Source organism: Gouania willdenowi, chromosome 14, assembly GCF_900634775.1.
Source record: "Gouania willdenowi chromosome 14, fGouWil2.1, whole genome shotgun sequence".
In the NCBI taxonomy this organism is placed as follows: Eukaryota; Metazoa; Chordata; class Actinopteri; order Blenniiformes; family Gobiesocidae; genus Gouania; species Gouania willdenowi.
In genome coordinates, this window is record NC_041057.1 from 32,602,927 (window position 1) to 32,629,073 (window position 26,147).

Genomic DNA, 26,147 nt, shown 5'->3' on the forward strand with positions numbered 1-26,147 from the left:
AAAACTACAACCTTCTTAACAGCTCCTGCTTTAATTCAGAAATAAATATGATGATCCAAACGGAGTAAAATGAACAAAATTGTCAAAATTACTTTAAATCTGTATCTGTTTTTGCATTGAATGCGTTACTGTTTTAATAAAGTTGAATTGAATTGAATTGAATTTCCCGCCCGTACAGCAGGGGGCGCTGTATCTCTCTTTAAACAGGACTTCACTTACTAGCAAAACAAACACTTTACTGCACTTTAAAACGCTTGTTTCGTCATTAATCATTTAATGTCGGTAACGTTTATTTTTAAAGATGAATATGTCCGTTCAGACGTTTGTTTTAATTTGAGGAGTTTTAATATAATCCTATGAGAAACATTAACACGCTAACATTAGCTTGTTCACTATTACAAAACAAAATTAAAGCGATGGATTTCTTTTAGTTTTATTCAATTATTTACTCCGTTTTCACGGAAATCCTTGGCTGGGTAAGTAAACAATCTCTTTACTCACATCACGTAATCAGGAAAAGCTACAACAGGGATTCATGTTACATTATATATATTAATCCTCCTCTGAAGGTGTGCTGTGGAGTCTGCTCCTCCATTATTGTCAGAATAGGACACATTTACTTAAAATGTTTGAAAGACAACATAGTGGATTAAAAATACATTTTAAATGACAATTACAAAACTGATAATGGATTTGTTTGATGTTAAATTATTAATCTATGGGTGTCAAACTCATTTTAGGTCAGGGGCCAAATATGGATAGGTTTGACCTGAAGTGGGCCGCACAGGTTGGGAATCAATGAGTGCTACTTTGTTTTTTCATGTATTAATGCTATAAAAGTATGTAGTACAGTGTATAAGGCACAGACAATATACATGTAATACATGACAGATAGTGACTCTATTTATTTAATTTGGATAAATCTTGTCAAATAATTTGAGGATTGAGCAGGATTTAGGAAAAAATTATGTCTATTTCAACAATTCAAGAGTAAAAATGACATCTATTGTGTTATACAAGCATGGAAAGACCTGCAAATATTGTAGAGTTTTATTTAATTTGTGATAAATTCAATGAAACTCCACATGAATAGTTGTAAAATTCTACTTCCAAATAAAACTGTTGAATTTTTGCATGGATCATGCCAATATTTATGTTTGAATGTGATACAGTGATTTAAAATTACTTCTAATTTTTGCTTAATTTTTAATGAATAAATCCCATGACAAGTTTAAACTTTTTTATTATTGCCAAAATTGCCAAACTTAAGTTCTTGTGGAAATTTGACAGATATTTTACACCCCTTTGCAACCCTACTGACATATCCACAACTACAATATTTCATCATTGACACTGTTTTCTCAGCCATTTTTATTTTCCACTGCAGGCCAATTTGGATGTTTTAAAGGGTCGGATTTGGCCCCCGGGCCATTAGTTTGACACCTTTGCATTAATCCAATTCAGACAAAATGCTCTGATAATGTGTATTATAGTATGTTTAAGTAAATACATTTAAGTTTTGAAAGTCTATTTCTCCTTGTGACCCGGTACCAAATGGTCCACAGACCGGTGGTTGGGTCCCAAAGCTTAGTGGAAGTTTTTATTGATTAAAAGCTGATCATAAGAATATTTAGAATGAAAAGGACAAATCCTCTCTCGAATCAGCACTTCAGGTCAGAGTCATTATTTATATTAATATGAGAATTGAACCTTTTCCTGCAATTGGGGGCTTAACCTTTCAATTGGGGGCTTGTGGTGGATCAGAGAGGCTGTGGATTAATGTTTAATGTCCTGGAAGTTGAGGTGGGAGTCGTTCCATGTCATTTCAACAACATTTCAGAACATCCCATGAACTTTGGTCAAAAAGAAATTCAGATTTTTTTTATTTTTTTAAACCAGTTCTTTAATTATTCACTCGTCACCTTCTAATATCTCAAGAACTACATCACATATGAAACTGAAATATGGTGTAATAATACAGCTCCACCTACTCTCTCAGAATATATAAAAATATCTGCTATACATCATATCTGGTGGACATGACAGCTCCTCAAATTAAAAAAAAAAGTGAGTGTGTGTTTGGGTCTGGAACATGTTTGGTTCTTCAGTAAACTACTTAGCATATGTCTCAGCTCCCTGTAATGTGATCAGCTTAGAGCTATGACCATAGACTGTTCACATCACTAATGATTAGTTAAATAGATGCATTGGCTCTTGGGTGACACGCTCTGGAAATTTTTACACAACTATATGTGGGAATGTATGAAAAAAAAAAATCTGATCTAGGGCTGAGCAATATATCGAATATACTTGATATATCGCAGCTTGTAGTCTGTGCGGTGTTGAAAATGACCATACCGTTAAACTCGCGGACTTTTTTTTGATTTTTTTTTTTTTTTTTTTTTTTTTTTTTGAAATGTCATCTTAATGACAACATGCACAAAAGGGCACTATTTGTTTTAAAATATTGTAGTGGCATTATGTACAAAAAGTGCACTTTAATTTTGTGTTTTGAAATGCCATGTGAGTTGCATCCTGCACTAATGTCTTGTTTTGAAATGTCTCTGTGACAATTTTGCACAGAACGTGCACTTTCTGTTGACAATTTTATGTTTGAGCCACTCACTGTTTAATAAATACAGTTATGTCAACTTTGACTTAGTTGTGATATCCCCTTTTTTGCATGAAAGTTTAAAATTGGCATATATTAATGCAGTATGATCAAGAATGTTTTAATGTAGACATATAGAATCATCATACTGGTGTGATTTTGTGCATCAAAGTGTTAATTCAAGGGTAATGCAAAATATCGAGATATATATCGTGTATCGTGACATGGCCTAAAAATATCGCGGTATTTATAAAAGGCCATATCGCCCAGCCCTAATCTGATCTGTTTCAATATATAGCATAAATCTTTCTTTTTCTAGGGATATAAAACAGTTTTTCTTTATGTGACTTCTTCATTTTTATTTTGGACTAGGGCTCGGCAAAAAATCGATTTAATCGATTTATCAAATTTGTAGATAAAAAGGATTTTTATTTTTAAAATTAGAGTTAAAAAAAAAAAGAAAAAATATTGTTATTAACATTATTTTATTTATTTATTTTTTCCCACCAGTTTTTTTCTTTTTTACTTTTTCACGTTCCATCCCTGTTACCGTAGCTCGATGTGAGCCCGCTCCCTCTTTGTTTACATGTGTTTACCCTTTGAGTAGGCTATATGTGTGCTACAGGCATGTTTAATGTTTTATTCACACTATGCTGAGATGCGAAGGGAAGAGTTTATTATTTTTTTAATTGTAATGTTTATGTTATAAAATATGTAGTTATATGATTTCTTAATCAGAAAATTTAAGCTACTGTTAAGTTGCTGTTGCACTTTTGTTTAAACCTGGTTAAAGCTTGAAATTGTTGAATGAGAGTCTCATTTACTTTTATTTTGGGATTGTTCTATACATTTTAACTCTTGAGGACAATCAAAACAATAAAGTTACACTTTTGACAACATATCTGATGTCTACAGTCATTTTTGAGTGCATTAAAAAAAAATAATCGAAAATTGAGAGTTTTTTGGATCCCAACTTTGGGTTATGTCACCACTCACAAATCCTTTACATTCAGTTATTGTAGCTTGACTGGTTGACTCTGTGTCTTATAATCATTTATTGTTTATTAGGTTTTCCACTAGTAACATGAAACCATTGCATCATAAAAACATTTATTTAAAATATATATATATATATTAATAAGTTTCTCATGTTCTACATTTTTCCTTTTCTTTTTTTTTGATTGTTGTTCCTTCCAAATACATTAATATATAGTATATATTAATGTTTTACAGCTCTAATGTTTGTAGCTGTGGAACATTCATTGACTTCAGTGTTTTGTTGTTTCTTTTCTCAGAACAATGATTCATCAGATCTTCATCTTGTCCTCTAAAGGAGACCACCTGCTTTATAAAGACTGTATCCTTCACTCCACATACTTAGTTCTGTGTGTTTTTGGAGTATTTTCTGAGTTTTTTTTACTGCATATTTTGCAATGTTGTAATTCTTTGTATTTTTAATGTATTCTTGCTCTTTTTTTGTGTGTTTTTCTGTCTTTTTCTACATTGACTTTGGGGGCCACATAGAATTAGACGGAGGGCCACCAGAGCTTTACAGCACATCACAAACTAGTGGAAAAGGCTTGAGAAGAACAAATACTCTTGACTTCCTACGTGAAACCATAATAGTTCAATGTCAGTGCACAGCATCAATAACTATATTATTGTAATAATCACACAGGGACAGGATGTGCTGTTTATTCATAAATGTTACAGTTACTGTTAATGTTACTAAATCTGTAATTCCAGCAAGCTCATTTTGTCTTCTTTCTCTAAATAATATGTTAAGGTTTCATTGTGAAAAGGGAGCTGAGCCAAAAAGCGAAGCTCTCTATTTACAGGTCGGTCTACGTTCCAACCCTCACCTATGGTCATGGACTTTGGGTCTTGACCGAGAGAACAAGATCACGGGTACAAGCGGCCGAAATGAGTTTCCTCCGTAGGGTGGCTGGGCTCTCCCTTAGAGATAGGGTGAGAAGCTCAGTCATTCGGGAGGGACTCAAAGTAGAGTCGCTGCTCCTCCGCATCGAGAAGAGCCAGATGAGGTGGCTCGGGCACCTAATTAGGATGCCCCCTGAACGGCTCCCTAGTGAGGCGTTCAGGGCACGTCCCTCCGGAAGGAGGCCCCGGGGAAGACCCAGGACACGCTGGAGAGACTATGTCTCTCGGCTGGCCTGGGAACGTCTCGGGGTCCCCCCGGAAGAGCTGGAGGAAGTGGCCGGGGAGAGGGAAGTCTGGGCCTCCCTACTGAGGATGCTGCCCCCGCGACCCGGAAACGGCTAAGCGGGAGGAGAAAGATGGATGGATGGATGGGTTTCATTTATTCACACAACTTTTTCCCAGGACATTTACTTTGAAATGTACTTTGATCTCCTGACATGTTTTGACTGCCAGCTGTCAGTCTTCCTCAGGGGCATCTACCGATTGCGAGTTACTTCTGAGCGCGGCCAACTTGAGAGAACTCTCAAAGCAATTACTAGATGCCTCTGAGGAAGACTGACAGTCGGCTGTCGGCTCTCACTAGTTTAATTTTTAAACGAGCGAAAGCACTTCCTGTTTCTGTTGACCTTGACCCTGTGTATTGACCTTCAGTCCGTGGAGAAACATGCAGTGATTTGGTGAATGTCTTTTACGAGATGGTTACAGCACTGCCTGGGGACCAGCCTCCTGTTGTCATGGTAACGCCTCCAAATGATGTCACAACTCTGGAGTATTTTTTCACGTGAATCCAACTTTAATGGTTCAGACGTCGTTTTATCCCACAGAGACACAAAGACCGTTACTTCGTCCACGTGCGACAGGGTGGGCTCTTCTGGGTCGCCACGACGACAGCTGACTCCTCCCCCTTCACCATCATTGAATTCCTGAACAGGTGAGCCTCCTGCAGCTAAATACATTCATTCTGTTATGTTCATTCAGTCTGTGAGCGAGTGCTGCACTCTAATGCCTCGTGGTGCATTCACTGACTGCACATGTTGTCCTCTGTATTATTTAAAACATTTTCAAAATTTTCGCATTTTTTTTTTTCACTTTGAAGTAAAAACAAAAATGGGATTAAAACAACACATTTTTAATAACTAATCCTCCAATTGCATGAAAGCTAGAACAGCTCAGAAACAGTAAGAACTTTGTTTTTTACCAGTGTTTATTTATTCGTCTGTAAATAGTTCAAAAAAACTCAACGGATTTTGACATTTTAATTTGAATAAGATTCCATTACATTTTGAGGAATCCGGACAGTGTTAATTTTGTTACCTAAAAATTTTCTGCATAGTTTTATTCAACTATTATTTTTAAGTGAGAGTAACTAATGACTAATAAAAAACAAATACATGTCTTGTGAATTAAAACTAAATCAAAATATATCATTTTCATCAACTAATGAAAACTAAACTACAATGTTCACATGGAACAAAAATAGGAATACACCGAAATTAAAATACTTGGCCAAAACCGAAAACGAGAAAACCAAGGTCCAAATCCATTAGAATTTTGGGCGACCTCACATGAGGTCATGACCACAGTGTTGAAAACCACTGCAATAAGGTAAAGACCTACTGCTTTCATGTGTTGCTTATCATGGGACCAATCTGTGACATCCAACCAAAGCGAGTGAAATATTAAAGCTGCATCTGAATATTCCCTCCTATCTCCTTTCCTATCCACTTTTCCTTAACCCCCAGAAGTGGCGGCCATGATAAGTAGCGTTCAAGTTCTCTAAAAGCTAAGGAAAGGAGGCTGAATGCTTCCTTTATAACCTCCTTTAGCCTAGGAAACACTGATTCATCCTTTACCAAAGGAGACCAGATAATGCTGACTCACAATTCTTTGCGGGGACAACATTTAAAGGGACCCGCTCATGAGAGGGTTCACAGAAAGTCACGAAGACTGAAAAGGGATGCAGATCATGTTTTACTCAACATATTTAATTCACCTATGAATGATACAGTATATGTACTGTAACAATTTCATGAAATCCTACTTACTCTGGATTAATGTTGATGAGTGAGTAGAAGGTAAGTGTGAGCAACCATTCTCAGTGTCACGTTCTTTTAGTTTCACTTTAGTTCCTCGTAGCCTGGTAACCTCTTTTCCTTTGATTTACATTCAAACCTTGTGATATTTCAGATTATATCAGTGGTTAGAGGCACAGAGGAAGTGTTAGAAATGTGATTTTAATTTTTTCACCACAGCAGACGTCACTAACCTCCACCTTCACCTAGTGGAAGTGTGTCTGATTGTCAAAACAATGTGATGGCCTTTCCTTAACTCCTTTAGGAAGTCTCCTAACACCTTTCCTTAACCCTGTGTCCTCATCCACGGGGTTAAGGAAAAGTGGATAGGAAAGGAGAGAGGAGGGACTAAATGTGGTGAGGTCTAAGTTTTTCTCATTATTTTCATCTTCACTGGAGCTTTAATCCTGTGTGACCCTGAGTCAGAAGGTGTGAGGTTTGAGTCCCATCTGTGTTTCAGGCTGTCAGCGTTGGTCAAAGATTACTGTGGAGTCCTGAATGAGACGAACATCACTGAGAACTTTGCTCTGATCTATGAACTGCTGGATGAAGTCCTGGTGAGTGTTTTCTTCTTCTCTTTCTCATCACTCCACGTTCTGTTTGTGTGTTTGATTGTTCATACGTGTTTGTTTGTTTGTTTGTTTCTCATTGTGTGTGTGTGTGCGTGCGTTAGGATTACGGCTACATCCAGACCACCTCCTCTGACATCCTGAAGAACTTCATCCAGACTGAAGCCGTTTCCTCCAAACAGTTCAATCTGTTCGATCTGAGCAACGTTGGCCTGGTACGAACATCATCAACATTAACAACAACAAAAGCAACAACAACAACTTCAACTACATCGACAACAACAAACACTCATAACAACACAAACTACAAGTAAAGGAGAAGTAAACAATAACACACATGTTGTGATTGTGCAGTTTGGAGCCGACACACAACAGAGCAAAGTGGCCCCAAGCACCGCAGCAACCAGACCAATCCAAGGCTCCAGAGAGGTACATCCAACCGACATCCAACCACACCTAAACCTAACCAACCAACATCTAACTATTATTTAACCACATCTGAACCTAACCAACCAACATCCAACCACATCTAAACCTAACCAACCATAATCCAACCACATCTGAACCTAACCAACTATCATCCAACCACATCTGAACCTAACCAACCAACATCCAACCACATCTAAACCTAACCAACCATAATCCAACCACATATGAACCTAACCAACCATCATCCAACAACATCCAACCACATCTGAACCTAACCAACTATCATCCAACCATTATCTAACCACATCTGAACCTAACCAACCAACATCCAACCACATCTAAACATAACCTACCATAATCCAACCACATATGAACCTAACCAACCGTCATCCAACAACATCCAACCACATCTGAACCTAACCAAATGTCATCCAACCATTATCTAACCACATCTGAACCTAAGCAACCATAATTCAACCACATATGAACCTAACCAACCATCATCCAACAACATCCAACCACATCTGAACCTAACCAACTATCATCCAACCACATCTAAACCTAACCAACCATAATCCAACCACATATGAACTTAACCAACTGTCATCCAACCACATCTGAACCTAACAACCATCATCCAACCATTATTTAACCACATCTGAACCTAACCAACCACATCTGATCATAATCAACCGTCATCCAACCACATCTGAACTTATCCAACAAACATCCAACCAAATCTGAACATATCCAATCAACATCCAACAATTGTCCAATTATCATCCAACCAAATCCAAAACTATTCAATCAACATCTATCATCAAACTATAATCCATCTGCATCCAACCAAAGCTAAACCTGTCCAGATAACATCCAACATCATTCAATTATCACCCAATCAAATCTCAACCTATCCAACAAGTCATTTAACCATCATTTAATTATCATCCATTAACATCCAACCATGGTTCAATTATCATCCAACCACATCCAACTATTATCTAACCATAGCATTAAACTGTTTTCCATCCATCCATCCATCCATCCATCCATCATTATCAGTACAATCATTGTGTGTTTTCCACCTTCAGGGAGGGAAGAGTGAGATTTTCGTGGACGTGATTGAGAGAATGTCCGTTGTCATCGGCTCCAACGTGAGTAACTTCTGACTTCTTTGTTGGTTTGGCTGGTGCTTTCTTTGGTTCATGGTCTGTTGGTTTTCTTCCCACTCTGTTTATTTCGTGGTCTCACTCCCCACTTTAAAATGACCCTTTAAATTGATCCTGCCAGTGGCCCATAATGCAGGTTTCCATTTCACAGCAGTGAAAGAAATATGCAATTCATCCTCACCAAAACAATAAATAAAAAATTGGCCAATGAAAAGACCTTGTTGTCTTTTCACTGGCCAATCCGCACACTGGTAGCGCCTATGTGCAGATTGATAAATATGGCTGAGGTTTAACACCCTGTAAACCCAGCCCCGTCAAAGTTCCAGGCCTCTCGATCAGGGACCATCCTCGGCCCTTGTAAATCTACTCATAAATTTGCACTTTTTATTGGTGGGATTGTGGGAATAAATTGGTGGAAACACTGATCTTTCTGGGGAAGTTCCTGGTTCTGGGGTAAATTTGCTGTGATGGAAATGCTCCTTTTGTCTGTCTGCTTCCTGTTCTAAAACATTGTGTGTTTTAGGGCGTGCTAATGAAGGCTGACGTGGAGGGGGAGATCAGGGTGAAATGCTACATGCCAAACTGCTCAGGTGAGAGGAAAGGTGACACACACACACACACACACACACACACACACACACACACACTTGTGTATTTGGCCACACTTTACTTCAAGTTTTATACATAAAGGTGTCATTAAGTGTCTTTTGCTAAATCATGACACCTTTGGAGCTATATTGGCATTTTTTGGGTCAGGTGGAGGAATCTAATGGGGTTAGGTAGGGTTAAGAGTTAGGGTAACGAACGACGTTTAATGACTCCTTATTCATGCTAATGACAGGTGTTATGTCAGCGTTTATGTATAAAACTTCAGTAAAGTAGTTACCGTGTATTTTTCCACAGAGATTCGAATCGGTCTCAACGAGGAGTTCAGCATTGGGAAGTCACAGCTGAGAGGTGAGTGACACACTTGCACACATTGGGCGGGGCTTGGTCCCTGTGTTTCTAACCAGGTGTGATGGTCCAGGCTACGGCGCAGCAGTACGAGTGGACGAGTGCAGTTTCCATCAGGCGGTTCGACTGGACGAGTTCGACAACCACCGCATTCTGCGCCTGAGTCCCAGCCAGGGAGAGGTGGGACGTTACTGATGGGGGCCCCAGGGTGTCCTGATGGTGTCCTGTTCCAATATCTTTTCTCTCCTCCTGCAGCTGACAGTGATGCAGTACCTGCTGAGCGACGAGCTGCCGTCAGCGCCTCCGTTCCGTCTCTTCCCGACCATTGAGCGTGACAAAGGAGGGAGGTACAGGACAAACATCTCACACTGGCCCTCATTATGTGTGTGTACATGTCCATATGTGTCAGATACTGAGCAGGTGACGTCTGCCCCCCATGTGCGCTAGGAGCAACTTCACAACAGAGGTCCTGGAGACACACACGGAAATATGACGTTTATATCGACCTCAGTCCGCACAGTTTAGGCAATAAATATCACATTAAAAGAAATAACGATCAAAACGCTTAAAAAAAAAGCCTTAAAAATAACACTCGTCTGTGTTTATTATGCCCAATTCAGCTAATTTCACCTAGGATTTATCACATTACCTATTACTGTAGCACATTTGTAAAAGTTTAAGCAACTATTTACATTTAAAAGCATGAATGAGGTCCTGTTTCCTCCGTACAGAACCCAGTGACGTGCTGTACGAAGGGAATAGGACCTCATTCTCCAAGACAGAGCATAGCAATGCGTCCTGTGTGTGTGTGCGTGTGTGTGCGTGTGTGTGCGTGTGTGTGCGTGCGTGCACTGGGTGAACGTATAGCACTCCGATAGCAGAGTTTACCAGTGGAGTTATCAGGTATTCCGTTAAAGGAAAACCAGTAAAGTGGTATCTGTAATAAAGTGGGCTTTTTTAAATTCATTTTATTTAGTTTAAAGGTATAGAGGTGGATTTTCTCAAAGTTTAGAAATTAAAAGCCCTCTCCACCTTTTAAAAAAATGCACATACGCAACACTCCACCTGCTCTCAAGAGGGAACGCCTATTAAACGTGTGTGAGAGAGCCCGGTGCGTGACTTGTGCCAGGGCCCGCATCGCTAATCATAGCTTACATTAGGACAAACTTCTCTGCTAATAACACTAGGTCGATTATTGTCAAATCTGAATCAAAAGCATACCACTACGATCCTCTTCCAAGTCCGTTCCAGTTAGTGATTTGCCCTCTTTTAAACACTTGAAAGTGCGCATGGGCAGTAAGCAAAAACTAGCAAGGGACGAGCACACAAGACGGCGTTACGTAAACATATCACCAGAATGATTGGAAATTAAGAGGACCAATACTCTTGATGATTCACCCGGAATTTGAAGCCATAATAACATCTTCCACAATACCTTAAATTTGTTTTAATAATCCGTTTAGATCTGTTCTGAATGTGTGTCTGCTTATGCTCCAATGACAGCTGAAGGTTTATTTTTATAATTATTTTCAGTCACATTTTGCTGTTGTACCACAAATCCACACAATCAGGTTTGCGTACACAAAGTCATGCGAGATCTGATGGTAGCGTACGATCACGTCACATTTGATAAATACCAAACCTTTGTGAATTTGGTCGAACGTACGTTGTACGCTCAGATCTGAACATACGAACAGTTGATGTATGAGGACCATTGAGCCTATATCAGTCCATCAGTATCTTTGTCTGTCTCTGTTTCAGCTGATCTTGTCTCTCCAACAGGCTCATCGTGTACCTGAAGCTGCGCTGTGATCTTCCTCCAAACAGGTCAGTGATACTTTAACCTCTTTATGAGGTTTGCAACCACTTTGGAGATCCTGATGTGTTCACACAGTCTAATTCTGGATCGGAACTTTGGCCTCACTGTGGCTGCAGCGGAGGTCGACGGTTCAAATCCTGTTCTCAGAAGTTCCAACTCCTTGTTTTATTTGTCTTTATTTGGAAACATTGAAAAAAAAAAAGAAAAGAAACTACGTATTTGACAAGTCCTTCATTAAACTACATATTCAGCTCAAAAAAGCACTAAAATCCTAAAGGGACACAGAGAAGCAGTAGTTTATGTAGCCCCGCCCTCGGTCAAAGAACAGAATACCCAAAGTTAAGTTAAATCATGTCGGAATTTGTGCATTTCAAATGTATATTTTCATAATGGCAATAGAATATCTAAATCAAAATGCTTGCTTTGCAATAATCTATATATTTCTACTTATATACACATTACATATTTATATACATGCACCAACACATCTTTACATTTAATTAGTATAAATAAATAATTTATGTAAATATAATTATAATTTAGTAATTACATACACATCTATACTTTAATGCAAGAAAGGTCTGCGTGCGTGCGTGTTTGTGGAGTGAATATCTCCCCAGCGCAGTGTCTGTTCAACTTGAAACTTTGTCAACGGCTTCCAAATGCCACAAGTAATTTGGTGTTGCAAAACGTTCATTTTAATTTTAAAATTGTGGCTCCCTCTCGGTATTGAGAATGCAATTGAGCGTGCTACTTCCGGTTCTGGGTCACCGGGTCATGACGTCACACTTCCGTTGCGGAAACCCGGCGGCCGGGAAGTGTCAGATGAATGCATTTAAAGAAATGAACACAAATGCAAAAAGGTCACAACACGAATGCAAAATGGCCACAACGGAAGTGTTTCCGACGGACCGGTATTACAGACAGACACGTTTCTGGCGGATGTTTTTAACCCACCAGAACAGAGAAGAACAAGAAGAAGACATCGAAACGCGTATGAAAGTAAGTGAAAGTTGATTAGGATACTCTTATATTTTTCATATCAGGCTATCATATCATAATACCTGTCCGACTGTAATACCGGTCCGTCGGAAACACTTCCGTTGTGGCCGGTTTGCATTCGTGTTGTGACCTGTTTGCATTTGTGTTTGTTTCTGTAAATGCATTCAGGTGACACTTCCCAGCCACCGTAAAAAATGCACCAAAACACAACAGAAAGATACAAAAATACACGACTCCAAAAAACATACATTACAGAAAAATACACCCAACAAAGAAAATATTAAAACGAGTAAAAAAAAAAAAACAACCACATTTATCATGTTGTGTGTGTACGTTAGTATGACATTAACAACTCAGACACACCCAGGGTTGGGGTCAATTACATTTTTCAGTTCCAATTATGTTTTAAATTACCCATATTCAATTACAATTACAGTGACAAATTAGATTACAACTATTTTTTATCCTCAGAAAGTCAATTACAATTAAGTTTTGAATTACTAAAGTTCAGTAACAATTAATCACAATTACTGAGCCTGAAATGATAACCTAACCTTGTGTTAGCTTACTGTTTGCATCTCTAATGCTAACGGGTTCTAAATCAGCTAAAATAGACTAAAAACTAATATTAATCATCTAATTTATTTCCTATCTATTAGTTACTTTGTTTTGGCTTCCTAATCAATGAAAATATAGATTTTAATATTTTTAGTGTGGGTGTCTGAGCCTTTTTTGTGTCAGTACACCCTAATTAACTACATGTGTGCAGAGCTGTACATAGAACTGTAACATAGTTCCACAGTTTTGCATCAAATCATAAGTGACAATTTTTATAGAATTTTCATGGCAATTACAATTACAGAGTAAATTATCTAAACTCAATTACTATTTAATTATGGTTATGACAGCAACAGATTTTTTTAAATTACAATTACAATCATAATTACACCATAATTATAATTCATTATCAATTACGTGATTACAAATATATAATTGACCCCAACCCTGGACACACCTACTTTGAAGTTGTCACATGATGATGACGAGGGTGGAGCGGTGATATAAGTGATAATTAAATCTCTATTGTGCCGAGTCGACACAATAGCTGTGTGACGTAAAGTTGTGGAAGACTGGATTTCACTGTACTAGTACAGTGCCCGTCAGAAGTATGCATTCATGTGGGAGCTTCAGTAGAGTTAATTATGGCCAAATGAGTATGTGTTTGAAGGTTGGCTGTACAAAGAGGTGTACATTGTGTGATTTCCCTGGTTTAATTCTATGGGACATGAACATGATAAATGTGTTTGCTGTTTTTTTCTACTCACTTTTATATTTTTTTGTTTATTTTTCTGTAATGTATGTTTTTTGGAGTCATTATGTGTATTTGTGTATCTTTCTGTTGTGTTTTTGTGCATTTTTTTGTATAAATGTGTTTGTTGTTTGTTTTTGTTTTTTTTACTAATTTCATATTATTTGTAATGTATGTTTTTTGGAGTCATGTGTATTTTTGTATCTGTCTGTTGTGTTTTTGTATAATTATAGTTTTTTGTTGTCATTGTAGTGTGATTTTGTTGTCATTTTGTGTATTTTTTGTATAAATATTTAATTTCGTGTATTTTTATGCATTTCTGTTGTAATTGTGTGAACTTTTTGTTTAAATATTGTTTAGTTTATTGTTTTATTTTACACATTTAGTATGTTTTTATTATAAATACTGTGTGTGTGCGTGTGTGTGTCTACATCCATCTCCTCCGTGCGCCCGCATTGTAATTTTCTGTAATGTATATTTTTTGGAGTCATGTGTATTTTTTATCTTTCATTTGTCTTTTTGTGCATCTTTTGTGTTTTATTTTACTCATTTAGTATATTTTTATTATTAATAAATAAATAAATACCTTGTGTGTGTGTTCCGTGAATTTTTTGAGACGCTAATAACGAGTGAGTAAGTAAATTAAAGTATTCTGTACAATTCGGCTGTCTTTTTTTTAAAAACAAAAATTATTTTTTACCTTTGAACCGAGTGGTCAGAGCTTAGCTTCCATGCACGGCACCACAGAGAATCTGCAGTTTTCCAGATGGAGTAATGAATGGGTTGGAAACGTGTCTGCAAAAGACTCACCAGTGGCTGACGGTTTCAAATGATCTATTCAGAGAGCTCCCGTGTCTCGGTCTAAACCATCTTCTTCTCTATCGCTCGTGTGTTTACAGTCCGTGTCTGCTTGGCTGTGTGCGCAGCGATTGGCTCTGGCTGCACACGTGACTCTTGCTCGGGTGAGGAGCTGTGCAGTGAAATAGATATAGATGGTGCGCTAGCGCCCCCTCACACCCTGATGTCAAAAGCTGAATAGGTTTCATTTCAGGGCCGTCCAGAAGTGAAATAAAATTAAAATAAACATTTTGAAATGACCAAATTACTCCAAAATAACAGATACACGCACTTGAGGTATTTGGAACCCGTTGACCGAGTTTCAGGTCGAACTCGCACCGCGTCGGGGAGATATTTGCTCCACACACACACACAAACACACACACAGACGTTCCTTGCTTTTATAGGTGAGATTAGTGTCGTTTTAGACTCAATAAATTAAAATAACAAATGTAAGAAAAGTGCCTTGTTTAAAGAAGAAATGAATTTTTTTTTTATCCTTCAAATTTAACAAATTCAAAACATCTGTTTATAAAAGCGGTTGCATTTAAGACAGTTTTATGAAATAATTCATTAACAGTATCATTGCAGTTCAAAAAAATCCGACGTTGCACACTCTTGAACCAAGCAGCAGCCGTGTTGAAAGTCTCAGCTCAATCTGAGCCTGATGAGAGATATTTCAGGAACACACACACACACACACACACACAGACAGACAGAGGTTCCTTGCTTTTATAGATAGATGGTGATAATGATGATGTTCTTTCTGTGTGCAGCGTTGCTTTAAACCTCTGTGCGACGGTGCCGGTGCCTCGAGGCTCCCTGAGGTAACGCTCTGCTTGTTTATGGAAACTAAACCTGAGTCATTGCAGCTGCTGCCCAGTGTCCCACTGGTTTAATAATGTCATGAGAAAGTCCCTGAAGCTAAACATCTCGTCACTCCCTTAGTTTTGACCTTGTTTGTTGTGCTTGACCTTGTTGTTTAGTTTGTTTATTTCACCTTGTGTGTTTAATATTGTGGTCAGTTTGTCTCAGGAACTCAGCAGCCCAGATCAAAGAGCTGAACTGAGGCCTGAGAGCAGGGCCGTGGTTTGGAACATCCCCAGGTTTGCAGGAGGGACTCAGCTATCAGCTCTATTCAAGGTCAACACTCACACACACACACACACACACACACACTAGAAGTTAATAGGATCCTTAATAAGTGAGAAGCTGGAAGAGACTGACATTAATAGTGACTGAACAAGAAATGTAATCAGATTAAGATTATAAAAACGGAGAGGTCAGATCAGCATTTTTTTTTTCACTTGTCTGGACATGCTGTCAAAGGTCAGCACTACCAGAAGTGCATTCATTATGAGGCAGCAATGCACGTTTTGTTGTTATTGCAATGAAATAAATTGATTTATTTTATTGCTTAATTGTGACCATCACCAGCCCTCCCTAAGGAAGGGTAAGAAATCTTTTATTATAGGGAGGATATAAAAAGGGAGAGCAGTGTTACACCTAGGTAGAGGGGGAGGGGGGAGCAGGGAGGAGAGACTCAAGGCAGGAAATAGAAAGGGTGGGGAAGAATAGATTATTTTACAGTGAGAGTGAGATGTGAAGTTGTAGAACATATTGTGCTTATTATGTTGTGTAATCAAGCCAGTCTGGTGACAAGTGTGAAGCTTAGCTATAATGGTGGTGGCTGTGGACAGAGGGAAGGAGTGAGTGATAAAACCTAAAGCAGGTATTTGGGATTAACGTGTCTAAAGTTAAGCCCACTATGAGTTTTATCCCACATCCCAAGGCGTGCCAGTGCATCGTAGACCGGTGTATGTACAAAAACCGCGACTGCAAACCCAGAAACTGCCCCGGGCCCACAGATGCAGCCAGGCCAGCAGAAAAAGTGTGGGCCAAGAAGCCCCAGGCTACCCCCCCACGGCCGAGGAGCCCCCAAGATGCCCCCGAGATTCCAGGCTGAGAAGCAGCCTCCGCCCCCCACACACACATCCAAGAAAGCCCCAAGGAGCCGAGCACCCGGCGCATCCCGCCACCAACCCCAACCCCCGCACCCAACTCCCCGAGGGGAGGGCTGAGAGAGCCCCCCGCCCGAGACACCAGCAGAGGAGCCAAGGCCCACGCCCTGCAGACGGCCAGAGCCGAGCCGAACAGGCAGCTGGCGTGCGCCCGCCAGCGGGCCCAGAGCCAGCAGGGACCGGCCCCAGGCCAGAAGGCCCTGGAATAGAAGCAGCACCGAGAACAGCCCCCCCAGGGACAAATACCATGCCCATAGCCGCCTAGGGCACCAAGGGGACGCTGCAAGTCGCCCCGCCTGCCCCCAGGTGCACCGACCGAGCACCCCCAGAGCGCGCCAGATTGCCTTCTCTCGATGCCGCCTGCACGATGAGCCCCAGCCCCAGCACCACACTACGCTGAGATGCTCAGGGAAGCGTTTATTATTTTTTTAACTGTAATGTTATAAAATATGTAGTTATCTAATTTTTTAATCAGAAAATTTAAGCTACTGTGAAGTTGCTGTTACAATTTTCCTTAAACCTGGTTAAAGCTTGAAATAGTTGAATAACAGAACCTCATTTACTTTTATTTTGGGATTGTTCTATACATTTTAACTCTTGAGGACAATCACAGCAATAAAGTTATACTTTTGACAATATATCTGATGTCTGCAGTCATTTTTAAGTGCATTGAAAAAAAAATCAAAAATCGAATCAAAACTAGAATTTTTCTTTAAAAAATTAGAGATTTTTTTTTAGGCAAAATCGCCCAACCTGAAAACCAAAGGTCAGAAGTGAACAGCAGGGGGCAGCACTACAGTTGCAAACCCAAACTCATGTATTTCATGTTCACGTCCTCTACATAAAAAGGGCCAAAAAGCTGCTTCATCTCTTTGCTGAACAGTTCCCAGAAACCTGGAATGAAGTATTTTGTACCTTTGTAGATCCACTGATCAAAGAATGAGGAACATATGAGAAATCTCATGTTGTTTAAGGCAGTGTTTCTCAACCTTGGGGTCTGGACCCCATTTGGGATCGCGAGACACTGGAAGGGTGTTGCTAGATGCCTTCAAGAAACTAAGAATATCAACTTGAGCCCATTTTTGCTTCTTTTTTTTTAACTTTTTTTTCCGCAACTACACTATATTTTAACCTGTTTTCATCACTTTTTCTTGCCATAATTTGCTTCTTTAAATGCATTTTTGCTACATTACTACCTTTTCTGACACTTCTCTATCAAATTTCAATGCCTTTTCTGCACATTCTTTCTGCTTTGAAGATATTTTTAGCACTTCCATTACTTTACCACCACTTTTACCACCTAATATCACATATTTTGACACATTATTGTCACTTTTAACCTCATTTTGCCATATGTTATGATTATTTTAAGTCAATTTAACCACATTCACAATTTTTCATGCCCATTATTTCTCAGGTTAAACTATTTGTTCCAATATTGACACTTTGAACCCTTTTTACCACTTTTTCTGACCACTAATTTGCAACTTTTAACCAATTTCTGTGGTTTTTAAAATCTAATTTTCACCATTTTTGGTCACTTTTAACCCGTTTTATTTATGAATAAAACAAGGATTTCCATCTTTAAGATGACTATAATAATAATAAACGTTCCTGGATAACAGTGGATATTATTCAGATGAATAAATAAATATGGTTATCACAGATTCATAGAACAATGGACCATCATTTTACTGACTTTATGGATGGACCCCAAAAATCTCTCCCCTTTATTCCCCCTTATAGATGGTCCTGTCTCCACATGACTGTTGTTCAATGTTCATGTCTGTGTTCAACCACCTTCAGCTACAGTGGGGGTCCCCGCTTTCTGAGACCTTTATTTTGGGGGTCAATGGCTGTAAGGGTTGAGAACCCGTTTTGAGAATGTGAATACTTTTGGAGTCAAATTTAATTTGTTTGCACTAAAGCAAAGAGAATCAGTTGTAATAATCATTATTTATAGGTTGCTATGTGTCGTAGCAAATTATCTAATAATGTTTAATGATACATTTATATTTGTCATGTGTGTATGATTAAGGGGATAATTTGTTTTTTTAACTCTGTGCCTGTTTTCTCTTCTTCTTCTTCTTCTTCTTCTTCTTCTCCTTGGGGGTAGCCATTACACACACATACACACACACACACATCACCCACACACACACACACACACATACATCCACAACACATACATCCACAACACACACACACACACACATCCACAACACACACACACACACACACACACACATACATCCACAACACACACACACACACATACATCCACAACACATACACACACACACACACATCCACCACACACACACAAATCATATACACACACACACATCATATACACATACACACACACTAACTCACACACACACACATCTAACTTTCACCCCGACATCGAAGGTGTCCCCCCCTGGTCTCTTCTTTGTTGTCTGTGGAAGGGGGGAGGTGGGACAGTGGGGTATAAATGTGTGTGAAAGGAACTTTTGGGTCCTTCTTCTTCGCGTCTCTCCCTTGGCCAAGGGAGACCACTGCTTTGTCCATCCCGCTTTGTACCTTTTTATTTAGTTTAGATTAAATCATTTTTTATTACTTCATCATCTCTCCTGTCTGGTCTTCATCATTTATCACCACAGAGTGTGTTTTCAAGTCAAAGACGAGGTAACCGTAAATTTCACCGTAACACTATGTCATATTGTTTGTAACTAAAATGGGGTGAAATCATATCAAGTATAATATATAATTGTGGAACTGAACTCAATGCTATCGTCCCATGTCTCTAACGCAATGGTTCACCTGACCGTCTTCCTCTCCCGTCTCCAGCTGGACATTCCTGATCTAAGCTCCGCCTCCCTGTTGGAGGTGGGTCCAGTGAGTCTGAGCTTCGAGCTTCCAAAGCTCACCGCCACAGGTCTGCAGATCCGCTTCCTGCGTCTGTCCCCGATACAGCCCAGCCAATCACAGCGCTGGGTGCGTTACGTCACACACTCCGACTCCTACACCATCAGAGTCTGAGCTTGAGGACGACCTTTGACCTCCAACCTCTGACATCTGACCTCTGCTGAAAGAACACTTTGTAAAAACTTCATTCAAAAAGTTTCAATTTGTATTTATTTAAAGAAGAGTAAAAAAAAAAAAAAAGAAAACAATATGATTGTTGGTGTGTTTTCATATGTCGATTCATACATATGTAATGCATATAGATGATGTATACGTCACACTTACATTTATTTAAAACACATCCTGTTTTCATTTTGTTGCAAAAAACTAAATATATATATATATATATATATATATAATTGCATTGTCACCTAAATGTTTTTTTGTTTTTTTTCCAGGGGTCTTTTTATTAAACAGTGTACGATGTACAATGAAAATATGTCGAGCTTTACATGTTCTATAATTTTACCTACATTAAACAGAACAACAAACAATAAATTAATTAATTTAAAAAACAAAAAAAAGGGTGGGGGGGTGGGTGGGGGGCAGGTCAGTGGGCTACTCAGATGCTGTAGTTGTAGGTCTCTCAAAGTAATCCAGAAACGGTGCCATAATTTATCTTTTATCCACTGTGAATGTGAAGGGGCCATGGAATCTATCCATTTGAGCAATATAGCTCGTCTGGCCAGCAGTAGTGAGAAATGTAGCACTCTGAGATTGTTTTTTGACAAGTTAAGATCCGGGGCTACACCAAAAATAGCACAGGTTGGATCTGGCTGAATTTGGTGATGCAGGACCTCTGAGATTGTGTTAAAAACTAAATACCAAAAATTGACCAATGAAGGGCAGGACCAGTACATGTGAATCAATGTACCAGGTGCGCTAGTACACTTTCCACAAGCTGGGTCCACATCTGGATAAATGCATGCTAACCTAGCCCTGGACCAGTGCACACGATGCTTAATTTGAATAAGTGTATGTCGAGCACACATTGATATATTGTGGACCTGGCCAAGGATAGACTCCCACACATTATCCATAATGGTAGTGTTTAAATCTTGTTTCCATTTACATTTAATCACATCAACAGAAGAGCATTGTAAATTTGAAATTAAGTTATACAAAACCGATATCACGCCCCTGGAGGTTTGTTTGACTAACAAAAAGTTGTCGATTGGATTATCTGGAGGTTTTTGAGGGAATTGCATTGTCATACTCTGCATATAGTGTCTAACCTGTAAAAAACAAAAAAGTGAGTAGAGGAAATGCCATAATTGTGGAAAAACTTGCAAATTGTCCATCTAAATATAGATCAGCAAAACATTTTAAACCTTTTCTGTGCCAAATGTGAAATGCACTGTCTGTCATTGAAGGAGCAAATAAATGATATGAAGCAACTGGACTCTGAAGTGAGAAAAACTGGAGACCAAAACTTTTCCTAAACTGAGACCAAATTCTGAGAGACTGACGGGCTATTATATTATTACTAAGTAAAGGCATTGCACAAGGAAATGATGAGCCTAAAGCTGCTGGTTTCTTATTGTCCATATGAGACTCTGTGATGACCCAAACCGGAGCAGACATTTCCAAGTAAAAGTATTTCCAATACAGCGTAGACCTGATATTTGTGGCCCAATAGTAGTGTTGAAAGTTGGGCAAGGCCATACCTCCCAAAGGTTTGGGTCTTTGAAGGAGAGCTTTCCTCAATCTTGGGTGTTTACCATTTCAAAGAAATGAAGTGACTAAAGAGTCCAGAGATTTGAAAAAGGATTTGGGAATCAAGATAGGAATACATTGAAACAAATATAAAAACTTTGGAAGCAAGATCATTTTAACAGAGTTAATTCCGCCAATCAAAGAAAAAAGATAACGGCGACCATTTAGCAAGTGTTTGCTTGCATTGATCAGATAGAGGTACAAAATTATTTTTAAAAAAGTGATGGAACTGTTTAGTCACACAAATAATAAGGTAATTAAAGTGATAAAAAAAAAAAAAAACTACTTTAAAAGGAAAATTTGCAAGGCCCAGTTCTTGAGCTTTGGTGTATTGATTCGTATTATCCATCCATCCTCCTGGATCAGTGATCATTCACGTAATTGATAATATATTACAATCAAGGTGTAATTATAATTGTAATTTAAAAAATCTGTTGCTGTCTTAATTGTAATTGTTTAGATAATGTACTATGTAAATTGTAATTGCCATGAAACTTCTATAAAAAATAATTGTCAATTAATTAAACCATCATAGGTCTTATCAGCATAGACAAGACCTTGCTTCCTGGCAAGTTTAAACTGTGGTGCCTGCAGTTTGGACTGCTCCCCCGCCTAATGTGGCCCTTAACGGTCTATGAGATTCCCATGACCAAAGTCGAGAAGCTGTAGAGGACAGTCAGTTTATACATCAAGAAGTGGCTTGGTCTCTCGCGTTGCCTTAGCAACATCGGCTTGTATGGACAAGGTGTCCTGGAATTGCCTATCTCAGGAGTTTAAGTGCACCAAAGTGAGGCTGAACATGACCATGACGAGTCCCAAGATGACATGATCTGAGTGGCTGCTTCCAGATTGCAACTAGGAGGAAATGGATCCCATCTGAAGCAGTACAGCAAGCAAAATCTGCTCTCAGGCACAGAGACATTGTGTGACAGGTGCAGCATGGAAGAGGTGGTTCGGACTTGGGTCAAGTAGACCCAAATGGAGCAAGGCAACATCGACCCAGAGGAGAAAGCTTGTGGTTGCTCAGGTGCGGCAACAAGAGGAGGCAGACAGATGCGCAAATACAGTCTCGCAGTCAAAACAGGGCCAATGGACTAGCTGCGAAAACCTGGAGCACCGTAAGCTCAAATGGAAGGAGCTTGGGAAGATGGAAGGAAACAAAATCAGCTTCATCATTGGAGCCACAAATTACATTCTTCCCACACCCTCAAACCTTAACCAATGGTTTGGAGAAGATCCTTCTTTTGCACTGGGTCAAACCCCTGCAACAGAGACACAAACTCACTGGCTGCAAAACCAGTTTGTCTCAAGGGCGCTATACTTGGAGACACAACCAGGTCCTAGGGCAACTGGCAATCACCCTGGAAGGAAGGCGAACTACCAACAACGTCCTCCCTCCTCCGAAGCCTGGGCACAGAAACACCACCCCATTTGTAAGAGCAGGACAACTCCCAGCAAAGCCATCTGCAAGAGTGGAAGCAGCACTCTTAGACACTGCCCAGGACTGGAGAATGCAGGGTGACTTAGACCAGAAACACACCTTTCCGCCTGAGATCATTACAACTAACCTCAGGCCGGACTTGGTCTTGTGGCCATGTCCACAACCAAGCTTCCCCACTGACTGGGAGTGTGAGGACTGGCCTTCCGACAAGCTGTCAAGTCACTGCCAGATGCTGCTGAATAAAGCAGCAGCTGGCTATAAATCGAAAGAAAGGACCCCAGCTGGGCTGCAAAGTGACAGTCGAGGGGTAAAAGTGGAAGGGGGACACCTGGGATGCCAGGTGTTGCCGTTGAGCCCTTTGGAGTTGTCGTGGGCCTTTCAATGAAACACCAATGAAGGAGGGTGCCCACCTGAAGACCCATTTGAAGCGTTTACCCCTTGAACCCCACCTCTATACCAAGTGCTGATTATCTAAGGGATTGTACTATCTAGTCCTATAAACTAAACTAAACTATATATATGTCCAGATCTGATATTGAGATCGGATATCGGTCCGATATCAGCCAGAAAACGAATATCTTTTTTTATCGGACTGTATCCAAAATCACCGATATACAGTAAGCTCTCCGATGAAATGATCAGCTCCTGCACTTCGATCCATAGGTGACTGGTTCACACTCCAACAAAGAAACCTACTGTTGCTGACTATTGTTCTCTGTTTGAGTAACATCACCTGATCAAGCTTTTTCTAACATTCCACACTATAAAATAAGTAATAAAAGTATGTATGATTCGTGCTGATATTGTATCGGATCAATATCGGTATCAGCCAATACGCAAGGCTGCAATATCGGTATCATATTGAAACTGAAAAAGTTGTATCGGGACATCCTTAATATATATATATATATATATACACCTTTTTAGACAATAGTATTTTACACTGTATTACTAATAACTGTTTACAGTTTGTTTTCTTTTTTCTTGACATAGTGTCTTAGTCATATTTTGATAATAATGTGATGTGATATTATGCCAACATGTTTGAAATAAACTTTAAAAAAAACAAAAAATACACAATGAATATTATATAATCAAATGACAAATAATGTACTTGTGTAGTGACATAATTACAACTGCCTCTATTTTTAATTTTTTTCTGTTCATTGTTGCACACACCCAAGGGGTGTTCCATAAAGCGGGTTATGTTCAAACTCTGAGTATGTTTGGGCTCAAATGAGGGAAACTCTGAGTATCTCATTCCTAAACGTTTGGTATGTTCTTCTCTGAGTATGTTACCGTGGCAACATTGTCCGTGAACTAAACCTGGTCACTGACAGGTTTTTATCAAAGAAACTCTGGGTTTCTACATGGCTCCGCCCACATGAACACTGCTTCTGAACACTTTAATGAACCTTGACACTTTTCTCTGATACACATTAGTAACATCACACACCACAGATGTGCTCACATCATTACTAATATTGTATTGCTTTACTTTTTTTTTTTTTTTTTTTTTTGCAAACGGTAATTTTCTTTATAACATTGTGGATGCAGATCATTTAGGGAAAGTCATTGAGAGGTTGATCTGCATTAAAACATCTACTGATGTCTGTAGTAAAGTTTACTGGATACAAACCTGTGGAGAATGTAAAGGAGGAGGTGATAATTTGAGACAGCGCAGTGAATTATGACACCGCTTTAAAAAGCGATGGGTATCATGATTGCGTTCCAGGTCAATTTTTTTTTTTTTTTATGAGATATTTTTTGGATATCGAGATGACTGGCGACAATATTACATTAAAAGTCAATATAAATTATGTGATTTCAAGCGGCAGTCACTGTCTTTATAGCCAGTGTAATGGGAGGGCTCTCTATGCAGCCATCCTATGCTGCTGCCACGTCTCCTCAAACACATTTTATTCATTATATTCACCGCTCGTTGAAGTCATTGAAACGATAAAGTGATGAAGTGACCAAAAAGCGCGACTAATCACGGGTGTTTTAAGCCACTATAGTCACTGAAGTTGCGTTCAGTGTGAACGCACCTTTAGAACAGGCTCATATTCCTCAAACGCCAGCTTATTTCACCATCAGTGTGAATAAATCACTCTCTTCCGGGTGGTTACCATGGTAGTTTGTGTAATCGTCGATCCATTGATGATGGCTTTTTATTGCGTGTGCACATAAGTAACCCAAGGTTTACATACTCAGGGTTGATTAACCCACTTCATACCAGCTGTAATGGAATCTGATACCCAGAGTTTATGGATAAACTCAGAGTTTGTTAACCCTCCTTTATGGAATACCCCTCAGGTTTCTATTTGGGGATCTCATGCACAAAAGACAGTCCCACAATAACAAAACAGCTGTTTCACTAAGAGGCATGTGTCCGTGCCTCTGTTGCTGAGGCGGCTGATCGGTGCTGTGGTCGCAAGGTAGTCGGTGCCTGTCGTGGCGGCAATACCCGAACCCGTTGGTAGACACCGGGGGTGAGGGATGCCGTCAAGCTGAAGAAGGAGTCCTACCGGGCCTTTTTGGCCTGTGGGACTCCGGAGGCAGCAGACAGGTACCGACGGGCCAAGCAAAGTGCAGCCACGGCAGTCGCCGAGGCAAAAGCCCGGACATGGGAGGAGTTTGGTGAGGCCATGGAGAACGACTTCCGGACGGCTTCGAAGAGATTCTGGACCACTATCCGGCGTCTCAGGAGGGGGAAGCAGTGCACCATCAACACTATGTATGGTGCGGATGGTGCGCTGCTGACTTCGACTCGAGACGTTGTGGATCGGTGGGGGGAATACTTCGAAGACCTCCTCAATCCCACCGACACGCCTTCCAATCAGGAAGCAGGGCCCAGGGACCCGAGAGTGGGCTCTCCTATCTCTGGGGCTGAGGTTGCCGAGGTGGTTAAAAAGCTCCTCGGTGGCAGGGCTCCGGGGGTGGATGAGATCCGCCCGGAGTTCCTCAAGGCCCTGGATGTTGTGGGGCTGTCATGGCTGACACGACTCTGCAACATCGCGTGGACATCGGGGGCAGTGCCTCTGGATTGGCAGACCGGGGTGGTGGTCCCCCTTTTTAAGAAGGGGGACCAGAGGGTGTGTTCCAATTATAGAGGGATCACACTTCTCAGCCTCCCCGGTAAGGTCTATTCAGGGGTACTGGAGAGGAGGGTCCGCCGGATAGTTGAACCTCGGATTCAAGAGGAGCAATGTGGTTTTCGTCCTGGCCGTGGAACTGTGGACCAGCTCTACACCCTCAGCAGGGTCCTTGAGGGGTCATGGGAATTTGCCCAACCAGTCCACATGTGTTTT

At 39.9% G+C, this 26,147-nt stretch overlaps 2 protein-coding genes across 2 annotated transcripts; both read left to right on the forward strand.

Moving 5' to 3' along the window:
• The first annotated feature begins 211 nt into the window (after positions 1-211).
• On the forward strand, positions 212-19,876 carry LOC114475489 (AP-4 complex subunit mu-1-like). The gene is made up of 16 exons (XM_028466340.1): positions 212-476; positions 3,907-3,968; positions 5,201-5,286; positions 5,374-5,480; positions 7,082-7,178; positions 7,295-7,405; positions 7,545-7,619; positions 8,711-8,773; positions 9,312-9,378; positions 9,692-9,745; positions 9,816-9,922; positions 9,998-10,089; positions 11,525-11,569; positions 15,486-15,536; positions 15,735-15,852; positions 19,563-19,876. Exons 2-16 carry the CDS (start codon positions 3,911-3,913, stop codon positions 19,752-19,754), a joined length of 1,323 nt encoding a protein of 440 aa, XP_028322141.1. The 5' UTR covers positions 212-476; positions 3,907-3,910; the 3' UTR covers positions 19,755-19,876.
• Positions 5,245-16,675, forward strand: LOC114475288 (AP-4 complex subunit mu-1-like). The gene is made up of 13 exons (XM_028465978.1): positions 5,245-5,286; positions 5,374-5,480; positions 7,082-7,178; positions 7,295-7,405; positions 8,711-8,773; positions 9,312-9,378; positions 9,692-9,745; positions 9,816-9,922; positions 9,998-10,089; positions 11,525-11,569; positions 15,486-15,536; positions 15,735-15,852; positions 16,502-16,675. The coding sequence occupies exons 1-13, from the start codon at positions 5,245-5,247 to the stop codon at positions 16,673-16,675; spliced, it is 1,128 nt and encodes a 375-aa protein (XP_028321779.1).
• Positions 19,877-26,147: the final 6,271 nt, after the last annotated feature.

Coding starts and splice junctions, on each gene's coding strand:
- LOC114475489 (XM_028466340.1), top strand. CDS start 3,911: ATGATTCATCAGATCTTCATCTTGTCCTCTAAAGGAGACCACCTGCTT. Junction 7,620..8,710: donor CAATCCAAGGCTCCAGAGAG/GTACATCCAACC, acceptor TTCCACCTTCAG/GGAGGGAAGAGTGAGATTTT. Junction 15,537..15,734: donor GTGCCTCGAGGCTCCCTGAG/GTAACGCTCTGC, acceptor TATTGTGGTCAG/TTTGTCTCAGGAACTCAGCA.
- LOC114475288 (XM_028465978.1), top strand. CDS start 5,245: ATGGTTACAGCACTGCCTGGGGACCAGCCTCCTGTTGTCATG. Junction 5,287..5,373: donor ACCAGCCTCCTGTTGTCATG/GTAACGCCTCCA, acceptor TTTATCCCACAG/AGACACAAAGACCGTTACTT. Junction 9,923..9,997: donor TGAGTCCCAGCCAGGGAGAG/GTGGGACGTTAC, acceptor CTCCTCCTGCAG/CTGACAGTGATGCAGTACCT.